The 22,038-nt window shown below is 45.8% G+C and overlaps 1 protein-coding gene across 1 annotated transcript in view; it reads left to right on the top strand.

Moving 5' to 3' along the window:
- Nucleotides 1–22,038, top strand: part of ATF6 (activating transcription factor 6) — a 946,910-nt gene that overhangs the window by 346,232 nt on the left and 578,640 nt on the right. The window contains exon 9 of the mRNA XM_069641287.1: nucleotides 16,558–16,649. Coding sequence (XP_069497388.1) covers nucleotides 16,558–16,649 — 92 coding nt within the window. The remainder of the gene's footprint in view (nucleotides 1–16,557; nucleotides 16,650–22,038) is intronic.

Here is a 22,038-nt window from a genome sequence, read left to right as displayed (position 1 = left end):
AGTCCTTACAGAAAATACTGCACAGATTTCCCCCAAGAATCAGGTTATGTTGTGCTTACTAGACTTCCCTTCATGGTTTTGCCTGAGGAGCAGCAGACATTGCTCCTGACCCTGCCACCCCAACTTTGGTGTGACAAAATGGAGAGAAAATTCTGAGAAATACCCAAAAGGGCTCTCTCCAAAGCTGCAATGAAAACAGTAATACTGGGCTATGGTTAGGAAATGTATGTTAAAGATCCAATAATTCTACTTTGGTATTGTCTCAACATCTTACCTGCCGGGTTGCCAGACAAATACAAGGGCGTGTGGCAGGAAGGCAAATGCAAGTCCATAGTCCAGGAAACCTGTTCCTATAAAACCGTGAAAAGAGGAAAAAAAAACAGTCCATTGGACCTGACCCTTAAGGCATGAGGATGGAATACTAATAAAGTAAGGAATTCCACAAAGTCACAAAGAAGGTAGTTCTTACTGTGAGAAACCTGCTAGTCCCCGGGGATCTGCCATCCAGGTGGCCAAGACACGGCCATCGCTTTTGGATCCAGTTCTTGGGGGATGGGGGGGACCAGTGTTGGAGGATCACCTGGGTGAGCGGTCTTCGGGGAGTGGGACACCGGATGGCAAGACGTGCTATCCCCTTCCCTGTAACACCTTTACCCCCATCCTACCGGGTAGGTTATTTAGGAACTCAAAGCCCTCTCCCTTCACAACACTAACACTTTCTCACGTACAGCTTGCTAGGAGAGAAAACTGACTAACATCCGAGCCGTATACTGGACATGTCCCCATACAATGGTCAGGCAGGGTCAGGCAATTGCTGCCATTACATAGACCAACTTCCTTTACACTTCCCCACACGGATAAAAGGCTTAGCACGAGAGCATACTCTAAGCAAGGCAAAGCACGCGAGGAAGCAGCAGTTCCAATATGGTGGTTTAACACGAGGAGAAAGACTGCAAAACAGAATGGGATCGCAAGGAGGGAAGTGCCCTTGACCTTTTCAAAGAGGAACCGTTACTTTCATGAACCCTTGAGAATAGAAAGCGTAAAACCAGGAAACCAGGCTGAAGAATCCTGCATTTTGTGTCTGAGGTACCCGGGGCCCTCCCGCGTCGATAATCAAGGCGGGGAGAATTGCTTACCGCTGTGGTACTGTCCTTGGCTCCAACAACAAAGCAGCGCCAGTGAAATCAACACAGCGGGTGAGTTGGGGAGACTGATACCAAACCGGTCAGTATTGAAGCCAAGGTTACAAGCGGCAACATTATATGGTGAGCGCTGAAGCAAACCGTGTATGAAACGCACGTGATAACCAACGCGAGTAAAAAATGAACAACAGATGAGTGATTGAACATTGAAACCAAGATAAGGTACCCTCGACAGAGTGGTCCGGCTCCGCGCGCATGCTCATTCAAAGTCTCTGTAAGGTATCCAAATGAGTGTTGAAAGACGGGGAAAACTGGCAAAGAACTGTACATCGAAGTGGTCCTGCAACGGGTTAAGCAAAATCCTGTGCACAATTTAAAGTCTTCATTTTTGATACTGCCAATCAAGTAGGTCCAAGACTGAATGAGGGACATACATTGAAAGCTTTTGGGATAAAGCAAGTTTGTGTTAAAGTGAATTAAATTTGACTAAGCTCGGTGGAGGGAGACTGATTGAACATTGTGTTAAACGGATCTGAGCCCGGCTCAGGGGGATCTGAGGTGAATAGTGAATCACCTAAGAAATAGAGTGTATGTGAAATTCCAAGAGGAAAATAACTTATTGTTTGTTTGTCGCATCAGGCCCTCTGCAAGAAGAGACTTTGGAAGACGAAGAGACTTTGGCACAAAAGGCCCTGATGCTAATGTTTGAACTGTACCCTCGTGCTAGAGAAGCCAGAGACTGTGCTAAGGTGGTACCACCTGTCCTGTGCTGAAAACGGGAGGAAGGGAGGCCAATGGCCTGAACTTCCTGACATATAATTTCTTGAACACTACTTTCTTTTGCATAACATTGTTTTCCACATTATTTGTATTTAGAGGTAAGGATTGGCAATAAGTTTATTAGTATAGACCCTTTTATTTTGACAAGACACCACTAGGACTGCGTTATTATTTGATGGTCGTTGCTTGATCCCATCTGTAGATTTAGGATTACATAGGTGTTTTTCAACCCTTTTTGTTCAGTAAACACCCTTGGACTGTGGTCATTTGTGTCTGTCTTACTGTTGATAACCATGTCTTGCATTACCCTGTACCTGAAAAAAATGCTTGATATCCCCTAACAGTTACCAAGGTCTTTCTCCTTCAAGCTTCCAAAACCAACCAGGAAATACACATGCAGGTCCATGCAAAATAGTCCAGAATCCAATAGGGAAAAAATAGGAAGAATCCGATGAGGCACTCGTGCTAAAGACTCTGAGAATTGTAGCGGTCTGCTCCATCATTCTTTTCTGCTTGCTTCAGGACGTGAATGTCTTCCATGACTCAACGACCCACGTGGTAAGACGTGTTTCCTCTGGCATACTGGGTATCACAGTTCCTTTGCCTTCTGGTAGTCCCTGAGTCGCCACAAGAGGCATCAGGAATATCAGGTTACTTGACTGCATCTGTATCAAGAAGCTCAAGAGCATGACAAGTGAACGCTGGAGCCAATGGGAAGATGGTGGGTTTAAAATCATGAAGTGCACAGTATATAAGGGGAGTAAATGGAAGGCTGAGTGCGTGAAGGTGGACCGAGAGAACAGAGGGAGGACGGACGGTTGAGCTGAATGCTGGGGATTGGTATTGGAGTTGGTGCAGAGTAGAGGTATTGGTGGTGAGAGACAGTGGCACCAGTGTGTGAGACTCCAACAGTGAATGAGCTAGTGTTAGTGAGAGTGAAGTTATTAGTCATGGAAGAATGGAAGATGGAAGTAGGGGAGTGAGGGTAGTAGATAGAATGAGAGGGTGCTGGGAGAGAGTAAGGATAGTAGAGACGGATGTAGGACAGGGCTGCGAGGAGAAAGAGTGCAGGGGAGAAGTGAGGGGGTGTGAGAATAGTGAGTTTATTAGGTAGGTTGAGAGAGAGGGAGGTTAATAGAGTAGGGTGTGCATAGCACTATATCCCTGGGAGAGTGAGCTGGGCACTATATCCCTGGGAAAGTGAGCTGGGAACTATATCCCTGGAAGGGCGAGCGCGGGTACTATAATCCTTGGAAGGTTGAGCAGGGCACCTTATTTCCGAGTAGCTAGTGAGAGATGCAGGGTGAGGAGAGGTGGGAGGAGCAGGGCGAGGAGAGGTGAGAGTAGTAGCATGAGTAATGGTGAGAGGAGAGAAGGTAGGAGGAATTAGATTGGCAGTGTGTAACATTGTAGAGTATGAGAGGTAGGAAAGAGGAGTAGTAATAGGGAAATGAGTAGAAGTGAGCAAGAGGATTGCGAGAATGGACCAGGGCAGCTGTTATAGGTGCAATCCTGAGGATAGCACTTAATATTTGGGAAATGGATAGGGAACTGTTGGGAATCCTGGATGGAGAAAGATAGATCAGGCTTATGCCTTTAGACCCTCATTGCTAGCCAGCGAGTTTTAGATAGGTGTTACCCATCTCTAGTTTCCAGTCCCCCTGGGGGATTAGGGAAGACTGTGCTAGGGTGGAGGGAGCTCATTGGAGTCCAGAGAGAGGAATGGCCCTAAGAATGTCCCCACCTCAACTTTTTCTTTCTTTCTCTTTCTTTCTTTTTCTTTCTTTCTTTCTTTCTTTCTTTCTTTCTTTCTTTCTTTCTTTCTTTCTTTCTTTCTTTCTTTCTTTCTTTCTTTCTTTCTTTCTTTCTTTTTATATAGCGCGCAAGCAGCCCAAGGGCATTGAGGCACTGTTACTTGCATGAGCTTAGTTACAGAGGTACAGACGTGGGAGCAGTAAATGCCATATTGCATACAAACACAGACATATAGGTATCATTACAGCTTATTTGATTGGTCAATACAGATTAAGCAGTGGGTCCTATGGTTGGTATTCATGCCGCTACGAAGGACCTTATGAGAAGAGGATGGTTTTCATTTCTTTACGGAAAGCGAGGAGGGAGGCCTCACTTCGGATGGTGGGAGGTAATGCATTCCAGTGAGTAGGTGCGAGATATGGGAAGCTGGATCCACCCGCTCTAGCTCTTTTTACTAGTGGCACACAGAGCATGTTGGTATAGGGTGATCTGGTTGGACTTGTAGAGGCGACGGGGTGGATTCTTTGTGAGAGGAACCTTCCCAGAATACCAAACCAGTCCTAGGCATTTATTTAATAAAAAACTTTAAAATGTCACCTAGGTTCTGTGGATTATTAAGGACTTATGTATATATTGTGAGAATTCACCAGGTCTCGTCACTTCTCCCCAGTGGGGAGCCCTTTAATATGAGGCTAAGGAGGTGAGGCTGCAACCCAGTAGTCACTCTCGGGTTTTAATATGTGGGAGGACCTATAGGGTGAGACTCATCTCCTGGGGATAAGTACATCCACCTGAGGAAAAGCAGAGGAGCTAAAACCCTGTCACATATCCCCCTACCCTCATGATCACCCCTTTCTCCCACCATTGATAGTGAAACCATGCTAATCTGCCACCTTAACTGTTCCAAATGTAAAATGTCCTGGGACGAAGAGAGCATATGGAATAGCAGTATGCAAATACAATCAATTACTGTAACAAGGTGATCCACGGGAGGTATGACGAATACTAAAGAGACTTTAGTGAATGGTGTTCATGTTACACAAGGGTGTAGTGTACAATGTAAAGCAGAAAGCAAGAAAAGGACCAAGAGAGTCTCATTGCGGAACCCTTCAGTACGCAAACCCAACTCAGCAAGTTCAAACTGGGAAGACCGAAGGTGAAGCTGAAGCAGATCCATCTTGCCAGAACAACAAGACGCTGCAAATCGTCCAGGTAGCCGACTCACTTGTTGGTGGCATGACTGCAGAGAGGTGGACTGTTGTGTCTGGAAACAACACCAAGACCAGCAGCCTGCTGTCATGAAGCAGTCAGAAGGAAGAGAGGCACGCGCAACCCGGTGAAGAGCCGGAGCCATGTCCCAAGGATGCCGCTGGTAACAGGAACGGCGGGAAGACCGTGTGGGGTCTGGGAAGTGGCCTGAATAGGACAATATGCAGTGGAAGTCATCTCCCTCATCGCAGTGATTTGTCAAATACCACTGATAAAGCAGAGTGCCTCGGGGGTCATCTCCCTTGTCGCAGTGGTCCGTCTAATACCACAACTAAGACCGAGTGTAATGGCAGCTCTCTCCCTTGTGGTACTGGTTCATCAAAAACAGATGGAAACCAAAGTGCTTCGGAAGACATCTCCCTCATCAAGTTACTACTTTTGAAGAAACCAGCAAGGAGACATATGCGAGAAATACAGAGAACCCTGGAAATAGTAACCTCACCAAAAGGTCAGTTGTATGCCAAATAAGGCTGTGAGCTCAATACCTCCTGGAAGGAATTAAAGAGACTAATTCAAGTGTTCTACTCAATGGCTTAAAGAACACTGGAGTTTTTACAGACGGACCAGGAGAAAGGAGCCATTCCCCGGTCCATTGTAGTTGAACTTTGAAGGAATTACTCTTATGTTGCTATAAGACTGAAGTGTTAACCAGGAGAAGGGAGTCATTCTCCTGGTGAAGGAAACACAAACTTTACTTTAGTTAAAAGCTCATTCTGACGGCTCCTTTGTTATAATACAAGTCTATAGTCCAGACCATGACCCTTCCTTGTCAGTTTCCTTCTTCTACACCCTCACATAATTTAGCAGTATATGTATTTCATAAATGTGTGTCTGTGTGTCTATATATATATATATATATATATATATATATATATATATATATATATATATATATATATATATATATATACATATCTGAGGCTTGTGGAATCTGCTTAGATTGCATGCTGTGCATAGGCCGACATCTAGTGGAAGCTGTGGAGTATTACAGTTTGTTTTTCGAAACTTGAAAATGGGTGTCGACACAGGGCGTGCCAGTAATACTATCCCTAGTGTGACGTCCACTGTACCCATGATCCCTCACATGTGTAGGACCCTCAGATTGTTTTTTTCCGCCATACTTGTCGGAAGCATCCCGCGGAGTTCCCTGGCTTCAGCCATAATTTCGTAATTAATATATATATTTCTCCGTTTCTTCAATACCCACGTCGAGTCATCGGAATCCGGAGGTCGACGCCGGACCGGAGAAGAAGACTGCCGTCGAACTACACAACGGACTTTGGGTCTCGGAAGGCCTCTGGCCTCGGCCCTGTACAAGTAGGGAGAGTGGGGGGTGGTACATACTCTTCACTCACATATATTTTCATATATATATTCCTACACACTAGCCCGCTGCCACAGGGTGCGTATGGAGGGTACCCCTTTCCAATTTTGCCCCAAGTGCAACCGCAAGTACCCTTGGGTTGACAGACACGCCACCTGTAACCTCTGCCTGCCGAGGGACCACCCCGAGGCGAATTGCAGAGCGTGTAGCCGGTTGAAGGCTAACACTTTAAAAGGACAGTTCGATAAAACGTTGGGCCCACCATGCCAGGAAACGAGAGGCCATGGAAGTGGAAGGCGCCTTCAGTGATGGCAGCGACGCCGTACTATCGGACGGCGAGGGCAACGTGGCGTCGAAAGACAGCCAAGCGCAAGTCCCCGACCTCGGAAGGTTGTCCGGCTTGGCAGCTATGGGGAAAACACCTGGCGCTACCCACACCACTTCCACTAAGCACTCGAAGTCCAACTGAGACTCGATGCGCACGTCGAGTTCTCGGAAAGAGGCACACAGAGAACGTTCTCGATCAAGATTGCCGCATGACACCAGGCAACCATCCACTGTTGCCAAGAGTGCCTCACTTACAAAAGTAATGGAGGTTCGATTGTCCGAAGACGAAGCCGACCTCCATCCCCAGGCCGCACTCCAGGAGTCGGCGTCAGCGGACCACTCGACGCCTACGCCCGTGTCCCGATGTACTCAATCTACAGAAAGAGACACTACCCCCAAATCTCGAGGCCAGACGTCGAAAAGCTCAGAAAAGGTGAAAACCCCAGGGAAACACTCTTCCACTCACGGGGAGGGGGGAAAACAGCAGAAGAAGCCTTCTCAACCTTCTTCTACACCACAGATACCTAAGGACAGCTCCAAGTCCTCTGTTAAACATTCTAAGACCCCCGCACAAACCCATAGGTCTAGTCAGGAGATTGAGGGAAACACCCCCAAGAGAGGGTAATTCCCAGCTCAAAACAATGGTCCAGTGAGGACATAGGCAGAGTTATGTCCAGAATGTCATCCCTAGCAGACTTCTATGACAAGAATCCAAAGCACTGCCTCTCGTATACCCCGGACGGGGCTACTCCCTCAGGGTCTAGGGACCCACAACCCCCTGATAAAAAACCTCGAGTTGAGGCACCAACACAAGGTCGGTCTTCTGACCCTTTTTACGTACAGCCATACTCTCAGTATAATGAGGATCCACTACAGGATGAGGATCAAGAATTGGCGGCGTTGGATGACCAAACTGGGGCAGACTACTATGGGGATGACGAGTACCAAGACAAGGACAAGGACGAAGATCACCCAGAAGTCTACAGAGTAGACTCCCAAGTAGACAAGGAACTTCCAGTTACCGACTCTCCAGTCGACAACCAACCTCTACTAAATGAGGTTGGTTGTCTGGTAATCACTAATACCCGAAAGAGGGCGGGAATGCCCTATCATCGTCTGAGGCTCCCCCCGACAAGGATAGTAAAAAGATCTACGGGTTGGGAAGGAAGGTAGCCTCCACTTCCGCCTACCAGGCAAGGATTGCCAACTCCACCACTCTGCTGGGTAGTTACAACTGCTACCAGTGGGAACAAGTGGCTGCACTCATCAACTCCGCACCAGAACCTTTAAAGGGCCAGTTGGCACAGGTTGCGTCGGAGGGGAGGGCTGTGTCTGGTTGCATCCTTAAGGCAACCTTTGATGCCGCGGATAACGCCGGCAGGCTAATGGCAGAAAGCACTGTTATTAAAAGGCATGCTTGGTTAAGGCAGTCAGGGTTTAAATCCGAGACACAAGTATCCCTAATAGACAAGCCGGTGGAGCCTGATCTACTGTTTGGCGAGGCGGTAGAGGACGCTTTAAAAAATGCTAAGGATGAGTATGAGACTCTAAAGTCCCTGGGACAGTTGACCAACAAACCCCCTAATCAAAGAGGGAATGACAATTTTTCGTCGCCCACACGGCCAAAATTCTCAAAAAGGCTCCAACTATTCTCAGGGGCAGGGCACACCATGGGGTAACAACCAGCAGTCTACCCAGAGTTACAACGGGGGTAACAAAAGGGGTTGTGGTAAGGATAGAGGCAGCCCCAGCAGAGGCAGCACGCCTCCCGCAAAGCAGTGACGCCGAGATCAGGGTCCCTTCCCATGCATTTCCAGTAGGGGGGACGCATTACCAACTTCACCCAAGCTTGGAAAGGTATCACATCAGACAGATGGGTGCTGTCCACAGTGTCCGCAGGATACTGCATAGAACTGCTCGAGCGTCCCCGAAACCACCCTCCGCGACAAAAGGTACATTCCCTAGACCACCAGAAGATCCTCCTCGAGGAGATCGTCAATCTTCCAGAAAAGGACGCGATCGAACTCGTCCCGGGCAAACAGGTAAACAAGGGTATTTATCCAACTTACTTCCTTGTGCCAAAATAAAGATCTAACAATGCGCCCAGTCTTAGACTTACGCCCTGCAAACAAGTTTGATAAGCCCCAAAAATTTCACATGACTACTCTCCAAGAGGTAAGCCCCCTCCTAAAAAAGGGGGATTACATGGCAACACTGGACATGAAAGATGCCTATTTTCATATTTCCATGTTCCCAGCGCACAGAAGATTTGTGCGCTTCAAGGTGGACAGTCAGCACTACCAGTTCAAGGTGCTGCCCTTGGGTATAGCCTCAGCTCCAAGGGTATTCACCAAGCTTCTGACGGTGGTGGCGGCACACCTACGCAGGGAGGCAATCCCAGTCTACCCTTACTTGGACAACTGGCTCATCACGGGGGAGACCCCAGAAATTTGCAGTTCAAACATTCAAAGAACAATTGACCTCCTCTTCGAATTGGGTTTCTCCATAAATGAGAAAAAATCAAGCCTGGTGCCAGGCACCTCCAAACAGTTCCTAGGAGCTGTACTAAACACTCAAGAGGGGTTGGCCTTTCCATCAGAGGAAAGAATTCAGAACATACTACTGCAGATTCCTCAATATCAGTCCGGTCGCCAGATAATGGTACCCAAAGCAATGCGTTTGCTAGGCATGATGGCATCATGTATTTACCTGGTCCCCCACGCGCGCCTCCGCATGCATCCCATGCAAGAATGGTTGGTGAAACAGTGGTCTCAGGCAAGTGGTCAGTGGGACGATCTAGTGGTAGTTTCGCCAACACTAGTGTAAAGTCTTCACTGGTGGACAAGAGAGAACCTGTCAAGGGGGAAAGCCTTTTACGATCCAGAGGTTCAAGCTGTAGTCACTACAGACGCATCCCTATCAGGGTGGGGAGCACACCTCCTTCACTACACAGTGCAGGGTCTGTGGTCTCACTCGGTGGCCAAGAATCATATAAATCTGCTAGAGCTCCTGGCAGTATTCAGAGCGCTTCAAGTGTTCGAGCCCCACCTGTTAAACCTGTCAGTGCAGATCATAACGGACAGCACAACTGCGATGTTCTACCTAAACAAGCAGGGAGGGACTCGTTCGCTAAATCTGTCCAACTGTGCCCAGAAAATTTGGTTATGGGCACTCAGACAGAACATTTACCTGTCATCGCAACATGTTCCAGGGGATCTCAATTCTCTAGCAGACGTCTTGAGCAGAGATCCTCTCCCACAAGAACACAAGTGGTCGCTAAACAGAGAAGTCGTAGAAGACATCTTCTCACGGTGGGGTTTCCCGACTACAGACCTATTCGCCACAAGCAAAAACAATGTCCAGGATTCGCATCCAGGTTCCCAAAGCCACACTCCATGGGGAACGCCCAATGGATGGATTGGTCAGGGATGTTTGCCTACGCTTTTCCACCAACCCCCCTTATGAGGAAGGTGGTCAACAAGATGCGCAGGGAATCGACGACGCTCATCCTAGTTGCTCCAATGTGGGCGAGGCAACCGTGGTTCCCACACCTACGCAGACTAGCCGTGTGCGAACCCATCAGACTCCCATGCTGGCACAACCTACTGTCCCAGCACCAAGGACAAACAGTACAACCACAACCCAACTCAATGAACCTGGCAGCATGGCTCCTGAGGTCATAGAGTTTGGACATCTCAATGTACCACAGAGATGTATGGATATCCTAAAGGAATCTAGGAAACCGAACACAAGGTACTGTTACTTTGATAAATGGAAAAGATTTGTTGTCTGGTGCCAGAATAAGCAATTCAACCCAGTTGATTGTACTTCTTCCAATATTGTCACCTACATGCTCCACCTGCTGGACGCAGGCCTTGTATTCAACTCACTCACGGCACATCTGGCAGCGATATCTGCCTACACCACTTCCCACAGCAAGGTTTTGTGGTGGAAAGTACCAGTGGTGAAGGCCTTCATGGAAGGGGTAAAGAGACTTCACCCTCCAACCTCTAACCCACCACCGGGTTGGGACCTTAATGTGGTGCTTGCTAAGCTCATGGGCCCACCTTTTGAACCCATGCATAAAGCCAGTCTCAAACACCTGACCTATAAAACTGCCTTCTTAGTAGCCATTACATCCATAAGAAGGGTCAGTGAAATGCAGGCTCTGTCAGTGCAGGATCCTTTCTTTACTGTTCATAAGGATAAACTGGCTCTACGTACACACCCTAGGTTCTTGCCTAAGTTTATTTCTAAATTCCACGTGAACCAGTCCATTGAGCTCTCGGCTTTCTTCCAAGAACCCAAAAGCTCTGCTGAGGTGAAACTACACACTCTAGATGTGCGAAGAGCGGTCCTCTACAATGTAAACAAAACCAGACCGCTATGAAAAACAGATCAACTGTTTGTCTCTGTAGCTACAGGCAAAGAGGGAGATCGTGTCTCTAAAGGTGCCATCTCTAAGAGGATTGTAAATTGTATCCAACTGTGTTACTCCCTTTCTGAAAGTACTTTGCCTTTTACGCCTAGAGCCCACTCTACAAGAGGCATTGTAGTCTTCTCTTCCTTCTATCTGCTTGGATAATCTGTACTCCCGCTACTGCTCATGCTACCTCTTGTCAGAAAAAATACAATCTGAGGGTCCTACACGCGTGAGGGATCATGGGTGCAGTGGACGTCACACTAGGGATAGTATTACTGGCATGCCCTGTGTCGACACCCATTTTCGAGTTTCGAAAAACAAACTGTAATACTCTGCAGCTTTCACTAGATGTCGGCCTATGCACAGCATGTGAATCTAAGCAGATACAAGCATCAGAAATATGATTACGGTGAGCAATGTATCATATATATCCTTGCAAACCTGATGACTACAGCTACCAGAATTCCTTGCAGCAGAATCATCATTGATTGTCAACGCCTGCACTTGATGTGAGCTGCAAGTTAATACTGCCTCCCTGACGATGTGAAGAGCACAGAAACCTGTAGGAGGAGAACACCAGTGGCTGAGAAGGTTTACTGTGCAGGGAACTGGAGTGCGCCCCTCTCCACTTTCTTTTTTGTCATATTTCCAGGATTTCTGAAGGGTGGAATCTTCAGAATCTGATAGGGTGCTGCACCGGGGCGACACATGCCCTGCTTTGGAATTCCTCACTGTAGGCTACCCCGATACCCCCTTTCCCCACTGTGGGATTGAGTGTGAGCTTGTTCCTTGCAAACCTGATGACTACAGCTACCAGAAGTCCTTGCAGCAGAATCATCATTGATTGTCAACACCTGCACTTGCTGTGAGCGGCCAAGCCACCAACACATTTTGACTTTTATAAATATATAGTTAAGGTGATTGCCTAGATCCACAGGAAATCCAAAAATTCTATTGCTAATAATCTTTTACTTGCATGACAGATTTAGCTGATATTTTCCAAGCAAAATGATTGTCTCGGGGCACCATCCCTCAGATGGGACATTTTGGGAAAGATTAGTTAAAAAATTGAAAAGCTCCCATTCATTTTCTGATAGAGAAAAGGATTTATCACACCAAAGTGCAAAAATAACTGGACGGAATTGGACCAAATAAGAAACCACTTGGGCACGAAGTGTTGACTTAATTTCCAGAACAGGTTTGTAGGTTTTAAAATATTTGACAGGGAAAGGAGTGCCCCCTACACCCACAGTTATAGCTATATCTCCCATGGTAATTTGCAGAAATGAAAAGCCCCCATTTCTTTTTCTTTTTTGCTCAATGCGAGAGATAACCACGATTATACCGGGGTCAGCCAAAAACGGAAAGTGCAAAAAAAGATATTTGGAGTAGGAAAAAGGTTGAAATGGCATCAGGCTGAGATGTAGGGAGCGGGGAAAGAGTACACTATGTACAGTTTGGACATTTTCGCATTATCGAGGTAATACTGGGGGAATCCTGCGAGGTAACTGCAGTTACAATTGGAGATGCAATCAGGACGGAAAATGTGTCACATGAAGCAAAGAGGGATAGGGGGTAACGGGAGAGGGCTAGGGAGGAAATGAATCCGCTGAGGGTTGTTGGAGGGGTGGGGAGGTCAGAAGGGGAGTATGGAAAGAAGAAGGTGATACTTGATGAATGCCTGTGAGGGCAAGGAAGACTTTTTGATTTTTTTTTTTTAGCATTTGTGTTATTGTGGTAATACCCGGGGAATAACCGCAGGCATGGGTAGTTCATTGCTGCTGCATGTGTAGTTAATTCAACATTATCAGAGGAATCCTGCAGGAGCCGGAAAAAAAAGTTAATTTAAAAAAAATGTACACCAACAGTGATCACCAATGCTAAGCAGGGGGGTAATAGCTCTCAGTGCCACTGCCCATGGCCAGTCTATGGCATGTGATCCCCCAAAGAATCTACTGGCGAAACAGGTACAGTGGCCACAGCTGAAGATGTGCAATGGCCATGGCTAGTGGGCCCCAAAGAAGCATACTGGCGCAATATGAACCCTAGAAACAGCCAAAGGCCACATGGCCAGTGAGCCTCAAAGAAATGTATTGGTGCAACATGTGTGGTGGCCATGGCAGAAGGGCATGGCTAGTGGGCCCTAAAGAAACCTATTGGTGCAACATGTACAGTGGCCACGGCCAAAGATCATGGCTAGTGGCCCTTCAATAAACTGTGGTATAACAAAACCCTTGAAAATCACTGAAAAAAACCTTAGTTAAGGGACAGTTAAGGTGATCAGATTTAACACAAAAAAACCTTGAAATTCAGCGTATGGGGGAAGTGATGATCATTTTAACCCTGCGTCCTTCACGTTGCAAAGCCCATGAACACAGACATAACAGATGGAATTCACAATGACATACAAAATTAGATGGTGGGTTGAGCTCTCACTGCGATGTGTATGTGTGTGATCTATCACAGGTTTCAATCCCGGCAAGGCAAACTCAAACATTCATCCTTCCGAGGTAAATAACACCATTAGATACAAGGGCTCATCAACGTGAGGAGTTGAGATGATCCTCAGTTCCCAAATCCATTGAATTTCAAGGGTTTTGCTGCTTTAAATCTGATCATCTTAACTGTCCCTTATCTAAAGTTTTGTCAGAGACAATGTATAAATAAAATATATTATTCAATGAAAAAACCTTGTTAAAGGGACGTTATTGTTACAAGTAAAACTGAAAAACGCCTGACATTCGCCAGTTATGGTAAGCTAAGCAACCATAACTCGCGCCACCACCATGCACTGCTAAGAATAACACCCATGACATCAAAGATGACATCACAAATATGATTGATGACATCAGCTGTCTAGCCCCTTATTTTTTTGTTCACCGACATATCTAAAGTGGCTACCCCTCAGCCACTAAAGGTATACTGCTATTTTTTGTAGCTACATTATGACACTTGTCAAAAAATGAAACACTGGCACATTTCCAAAACCATGCTTGTAGGTCCTTGCCAATGCTCCTTACGCAAGTTTGCTGGAAATCCACCCATGTTTTATTTTTTCAAAAATGTCAAATGTATGCACATACAATCGTTATATAACCTAGCCCCCACTTGACAAAATCCATTCAGACTTTACGAAAACATTTATATCTAGATCTATAATCTTTTTGAAAACCTTTCTGTAGATTTGTCAAAAGGCACCGCATTTATAAGCCTTTACATTATTTTGGCACCCCCCCTCTAATTTTGCCCCCTCTTGACAAAATCCCATCAAACTTCGCAAAAACATTTATATCTAGATCTAATATCAGTTTCCCAAATTAAGTGTAGATTTGTCAAATGACACCTAATTTATAAGCCATTACATTATTTTGGGACCCCCCTCTAATTTTGCCCCCTCATGACAGAATCCTACTAAACTTTGTAAACTCATTCAGAATCAGGTCAGAAATATACATGCACAATTTCATGCAGTTCTATTAAGTGGCACCAAAGTTATAAGCCATTCAAGAACTGCATTTCACCAACCCTGTAATGCTGAGGTTTCCGCAAACTTTTCAGGACTGTTCGCGAACATCCGACCTGTTCGCGGACTTTCGCAGCAAAAAACACCTGTTTTTTTTTGCTTCTTGCAGCCATATCCTATCCCATCCTCATCACCCCTCACCTCCCCAGAGATTATTTGATAAGTTTGACAAGTGCAATGTTGTGTTTTTTAATGTTTTTACCGCGATGTTCGCGGACACCGGACATGACGCAAGCCGATTAACCAATCTGTGTCCTGTCCGCGGCGCGAACCGGGAAGTGTGTCTGCAGAGCGGACATAGATATCACTAATTTTTTGTGACCTGCTTTTTGATCATTTTTTTTAAAAACTACTGGACGGATTTTGACCAAATTTACAAAAGCACGCTTTCGGGACCAAGCCACTGCTCCTGCCGCACATTTGGTGAAAATCCGTCCAGCGGTTTGGGCTGTAGGTGTGAGCAAAGTTTTTTCCCCATTCAGTCTATGGGAATAAAGACATTTTGAGACCCCCCCTATAACTTTGCCCCCCCTGGACCAAACCTCACCATACTTCTTTTGCAAAGTTTGGTGAGGATTCGTCCAGGGAGAGCGAAGTTATAAGCCGCCCAAATAGTGCTCTTCCTATGGGATTAGCAACTTAACCAGAACTACACAGCCACTACCATCAGGCATGACATTTTTACTCTAAATCGGTCTTGCGTTGTCTATTGTAGACATTATCTCCCTCCCCCTATTTTCGCCCTCTTGCCATTTTTGCTATTTTTTAGGTCCATTATTGTTAAGGCTGCTTGATTTCAGGCATTTGCACTTTATCATGCGGTTCTAAATGCTGTAGACCTCAGGCTGTATATTAACTCTGTGCAATTGCACTTTAGCCTTTAGCCATGTGTATTTTATAATGGTATTCGAGATAGGAAGGTACTGGTTTACATATGCACTTGCACTTTATGGTTAATGACATCTTTATTTGTATACTGTTTATGTATACACTTTATGGTCAATGACAGTTTTGATTGTATACTGCCGTTATGTAAATATGTTTGCACTGAAATGCACTTGCACTTTATGCCGTGGTTATGGGTCGTTAAATGTATGAGATCCTTTATGATTGCACTTGCACTTTATGGTTTCCTTGAAACATGTTTTAATTTCATGGTTGCCCTACTGACACTATTGCATTTGTCTCTGGTGCCAACATCTGCTACATTCTTACAATGCAACTATATTTATGGATTTGCATTCGCATTCCGTGACTTTTTATTATCGGATTTTATGTTTTCCATTGTGGCTACATTTTATCTGGTGTAATTTTAGACATGTTTCCTATAAGGCTTTATTCTGCAATTTGTGAAACCACAGTGCTTAATCCATTCCACCATTGGATTACATAAGGTTCTACTCCAGCTCAACATGGCCGCCCTGGTTTCATGGCATAGTGTTGGGCCTATGTAGATGGGCGAAATGGTAGAGGGACTACATCCTAATATCTATGTTTATTTTTTCCTTTGTTCCCCTAACGTGACCAAGCGCTCAGGGAAGCGCGAAACGCGTTGTTCAGGATTCCCCCTTGGCGTCCTGTTTTGTTTGCTGTGTGTGCTTTCCGTGTTTTTTTACCTCAAATAAACTTGTTTCTTTATGTTGATTCGAGTTTGTCATCTCTGGGATTGTGCAGTGCCTCATTTTTTGGGGTGCGGTTTTTCTCCTCTGCTGTGTTTCACAATATATATCATATATGGTGTAGGTGTATGGAGGGGTGGAGTGGGCTGTGGGAAAGGGAGAACGATTGGGGGGACCGCGCCACAAAAAAAGGTTTGACAGTGAGTCGATCAAACTTACCACATTGAAGATATCATGGTGTAACCATATACCTCCCGCAAAACAGTGAATGACCATAAGGCTTTGAATGCAACTGATATGTATAATTGTAAGTCATTTTGCAAAGTGTATTCATATGCTGCCACGAAAGCAATAATTCCTCATTTTCTTTTTCGCTTTCTTGTCTTTTTTAGAACATACGCCTCAAAGTGACTGCTCCAAAACGAAGAACTGTTTGTCTAATGATAGTAGTGGCATTTGTTATGTTAAATTTCAGTCCATTCAGGTAAGTGTCATTCCAAAACGGGTTCATCCTTTTAATATGGATGTTTTCCTTATCTGATTCAAGAATACCCAGTCCTTCAATTACAATTTTAATAAAATGTGGAGAATGACAGTTAATTGTGAACATAGCAGTTTTGATGCTATGTTAGCCTCCTTATGGCACTAGCTTTGTATTGAGCGAAGCAGGCTAGATGGTTGCTTGTTGTCCCATGCAAGTCCCTATTCAACAATAGTGGATGGGTAGTCTTAACATTGCAGCCTTTTTCTTAAAAATAAATTAAGTTCTTCAATCGAAGGCATAGTGCAACCCGCATAGCACACTGAAGAGCTTAATTTGAGCAATATTCACACCAGGGGAAGGACACTCAGCCAATCAGGTGGTTGGAAACATGGGCGAGAACTGCCAGTGTCCTACCCGCATTCCACTAGCCTTTTCACTGGGTGCCCCAGCTTGTTTTTGTGCTCCCGCCTCCTCCAAATCCTGCTCCTCCCCAGACACAGTCCCTTTTCTACATGCTAAAATTACCCTAAAACCTCCTGTGAGAAACCTGAAGGCTTTCTCACATCTATTCCCCAGGGATTTTCTGTTGAGATGGCCAGGGAGGGCCATCGCTCTTGGATCTGGACTAGCGAGGGAGGATCACCTGGGCGGTGCGTCCTTGGGGATTGGGGAGAGAGTGCCAGAGGGTGAGACACCGTATTCCCCCCTTTCCTGACAGTGATATAATTTACCCTCCCACAGCTTTTGTAGGATATTGTCATTCTTATCCTACTTCTCCCCCTAAAGCGAAGGCCAGTACTGGGAAGAAGATCATCCCAAGAGTAATGCAGGTTACCTATGGAGAGTGCCATTATAGTACTGGGATGAAGAAGACAGAGCCTGAAGGTTACAGATCTGAAGGCCAGGCACGTCCCAATAATTGGCCTAATTGCGGTCAGGCAAACAGGGAGAATTATGCACACCTGAACCCCATTGAAGAGACACAGGTGTATAAAAGGAGAGGCCCAAGTCTGAAGAAGAGAGGTGAAGCAGGTGTGAGCTCTGCAGCAGGACAGCCAACACAGCTAGTAGGAGTTCGGAGGAGAACAGGGTGCCGAGAAGCTGTAGGGGGACACTGTATGGTAAAGTGTCACTTCGTGGCGCGTGAGCCGTGTCTCCAAGAAGCCGGAGAACGAGAGAGAAGGGAGCCATGGAGCTTAATGGTCCCTCTGGCGTGGCTGTGATTGGCTTGCTCCCCTGAAGGGAGGAATCCTCCAGGGTTGTCTGAGGGGCAAGCGGTAGGACCCTGACCTCAAGTCCTACAACACAGTTGACGGGAGAAACTAAAGAAAGGAACGCAGCAACCAGTGAATTTCAATGAGATGTGCTGAAATCAGATGACCGAATGCAAGCAAAGGCATTACATTGTATCGGAGTGGTCTCATGCAGCCGACACACTATCGAAAATCTCAGAGTAAAATTGACTGAAACAATTACAAGCTTTAAAGTATTACATTGTAACTGAGTCCTCGCATGCAGACAGCACATTGCTGAAAGGCTTCCGAAGTTAATGGAAAAGGCTTGAAGTTTAGAAAGCAAGAGAAACTAAGTTGCTGGAATCAAAACACTTACAGAGTGAATGTGCAGCTGAGAGGAGCCAATGAAGTGGGTGCAAACTACCAAATTGGTATAACCAGCAAACTCACATTAAAGCAACACAGTAAAGGCTTTGATAGAAAGCCAATGGTGTATTAAAGACCACAAAAACACAGGAGACTTTTACAAACCAGATAGACTTCTATGAGTGGTTGCGAACTTGTGAACCTGAAGGAATTACCAAGGTTGCAGAGAGTGGGGCAGGGACCACTGGTTGTGTGACCTATAATGAGTGGGCTGTGCATAATGAGTGGGCTGTGCAGCCTGTTAACATTGCCTAGACCAGAAAGGTCCCAGCCCTTTCAGAAGGAGGCTGGAAGCTTGGCGAAGGGAACCCCCGAACGCCCTTGATCTACTGCAATGTGAACTATGGTTTGAAGCTTGGGGAAGATCTCTGAGCCCTTTGGAACTTTGCCGATTGTGCATCCGAACTTAAAGCTTGGGCAAGAGCCCTGAGCTGTGTTGGAACATGGTGTTGTGACCTAATGCTTGAAGCTTGAGGAATGGAAGCCCCAGCATCTTGAGAATATTGTCCTTTGGAACTGTATCCTGAACTTGGGAGAGGGAGCTAGAGATTGCTCCAAACTTTTACTTTGAATACTATTTTGAGTTGGCATATCCCTGCACTACATCGAAGTATTAAATGTGAGGGCAAGGATAGGTTTTGACGCACAGACTTTTGTTTTGAACTCAGACATTGACATTCCTTAGTTTCTTTAGTTGGGGGTATTCCCACCGTAGTAACGGGGCAAGTTAAGCGTTTCACTCATCCTGATATACGTTTGTTGTCTGTATAATCTCTTGATACCATGTCTGTCTCACACTCCCCAGACATAACACAATAGTGGGCTGAGGAATACCCCACCCCACCTATCGGAAGACATGCAGCATTTAAACTCTTCAGAGGTTATGAAATCCTGGATAACTCGCTCGGGTGAATGCATGACCTCACCCAGAATGTGGCTTTGAATTAGGTTGTTTGGTACCACTGCGCATTCTAAACCAGTTCCAAGCTCTGTCATTCCCAGTTTCTGGGAAGAGCCTGCAAAGAGGTATGGCCATATAGGGGCATTCTTACCTGCATCCAGGAGGAAGGCAGCCAAACACAACCAGTGGTTCACAAAGGAAGGGCTTAAGCCACAAGATGGACATTTTAGCCACTATAATGGAGAAAAGACAACCTTGCGGTAAAAACACAAAAGTGCACAGTAGTGCAACTGCAATATATGAACATAAGGTTAACAATGCCAGCAGCCTTTTAGGGACACAATGTCAATGTGAAAGCTCACTCATGGTAAAACGAAATGGCATGTCGAAGGACCCAAACGATTAGGGGTCATGGTCAATGAGTTTTATTAAAATCAAAGAACCAAAAAGCCTAACTAACCCTATCACTATAAGGGATGTTCCCTACCTAGCAAAACAAAAGCTAAGGGGGCACGTTAAAGTCCAAAATAAAGATCTTCAGTCTGAATCCTGTCCAACTAACTGACTTTACCACTTTGAAAAGGCCTAACTAAAAAAGAAAAGGGGAGGCTTTGTCCATTAGCCTCAGTAGGGCTTCTGCCTGGCCCAACTTATACTTAACTTGTTCTCTGTCTTCGAAGTTCCTTTTTTACAGCAGGATATTCTTTGTCTTTGTATCAAGTTATGGGTTTCACTCTCTCCTTTTAACAAAGAAAATTGTCTCTTGGTGTTGTAAGGGTGCAGAAGTACAAGTCTTGACACAGTTGTGGTATATTGTTCGGCATAGACTTTTATTTACAACCACAAAAGTAAAAGAAAAACCTATCTTCTATACCTAGTACGAGGGGTTGCCCTACTTCAACAAAAATGCTAAGGACCTGGTCAGGATGTCTGTAAAGTAAATGTCCACCATCCTGTGTCTAAGCCTATTTCTGTCCCTTACACTTTCAAACTAACTAAGGAAAACTGGATGCCTCATTATCCACGAGGAGGCACCTCTGATTCTGGATGTAGATTTAAAGGCCCAGTTCATGTGAAAGAATATGTTATTAACTTTTCACTGTTGGAATGTTCAGACTAACTTAAAGAAAACACAGTGGGGGTCATTACGACCCAGGCGGTAAGTACGCCAACTTTACCACCATGGTGTAAACTACATTTACACCATGGTGGATGGCGGATTTACCGCCCCATTCCAAGGTGAGTGGGGCGGTAAATCCCCATTTCCCATTTTACCCTTCCCCATTCCCATTTTTGCCCCATAGGGCATAATGGGAGTGGGGAAGGCGCTAATTACGCCACCGTAAATTACGGTGGCGTAATTAGCACCAAGGCGGTTTAGCGCCATGGATTTTAACGGCTGCTAGAAGCAGCCGTTAAAATCGGAATCAGGCGTTAAGGGTTAACGACGGCGTTAACCCTTAACGCCTGAGTTGTAATGAGGCCCAGTTCCTCACTCTCCTGGGAGGAACCTCTTCCTTGGTTCTGGCTACCACTTATAACCAAAAATAAACAGTTCTCCAAACTTTCTGGAGGAATCCTCTTCCTCTGTCTGTGAATCAGAAATTAACCTTTCCAGTCTTTTATCAGGCCTGGTTCACTAACCTTCCAGACCTGACCATAGACGTTCCCAACGGTGTATCAAGTCAGGTTCACTAACCTTCCGACTTGATTCCATAGCTTTTGCATTCTAAAGATGTTTCCTCTTTCAATGGTTTGCTGTTTTATGTTTTTATATCTTCTTGGGGTCTCCCTGACTGCTTTTAGGCTGTGGCCCACTGATTATATGTATCTTTGCATTGATGTAGGTCTTTGACCCTCAAATACTTTGATGGCGTTTTCCTATTTCCATTTGGGTCCTGTTGCACACTGGCGGGGCTTCCCCACTTTCATATGGGTCCCAGACCCTGTTCTTCTGCCTCTGCAGGATTACCTGTTCCTTCTTTACTTAGTGTTTACTTGTACAGCCCTGGTATGCTCTCCTGCCAGGTACTATACTACCTAGGTTTATTTTCAACATGCGTGTCAACGTGTATGATTCTTCTACTTTTGCTCTTTTGGATGTGTTTTTCTGGTTTACAAAGTTTGCATCAATTTGTACAATTCCTCTTTTATCTCATTGTGCTCTTTGGGATATATTTACGTGGTTTACAAAGTTTGCATCAGGATGTACAATTCCACTTTTATCCCCTTGTGCTCTTCTGGATATATTTACGAGGCTTTTCAGTGTATTCTGCTCCTTCAGGGCCCCAACAACTGGTCCAAACCTTTCCCTACCTCTGGGAAGGCTTGGGCGGTCTCTGGTCTCTACGGCGGTGAAGCAGTATTTCTCTGTTGCTGCCATGCTCAGCGTCATCTTCCTTGTGGCTGCAGCATCCAGAAAAGCAGTACAGGAGAGAGCTCTGGAAGAGAAGATGGGCACATTCATACAACGGCTCACGAATGTGAGTTATAGACACGGCACGGCATGGTGTGAAAGGAGCAGCTGCACAGCTGGGCATACCTCAAGGACCGCGGGCGAACCGGGAAGCACAGCAGAGCTCTGTGTTCTCTGGTCCAGGCGACAGACGGAAACCGGCGAGTAAACGCTGAGCTGCAGGAAAAGCTGAAGAGATGCCTCCATCGCCTGGGAAGCCAATACAGGGAGTACGTTTCACCGCAGAGGACGCCATTAGTCAGAGACGCCACAAACTACTGGTAAAGTGGCCCAGAGCCATTGGCCGACCCTAGGGCGTACCGACAAACAAGCAAGAAAGTGAATGAATTATGTGACATTGATATTTTGGAC

Source organism: Ambystoma mexicanum, chromosome 1q (assembly GCF_040938575.1).
Source record: "Ambystoma mexicanum isolate Mex_15411 chromosome 1q, UKY_AmexF1_1, whole genome shotgun sequence".
Lineage (NCBI taxonomy): Eukaryota > Metazoa > Chordata > Amphibia > Caudata > Ambystomatidae > Ambystoma > Ambystoma mexicanum.
This window is presented reverse-complemented; position numbering and strand designations above follow the sequence as displayed.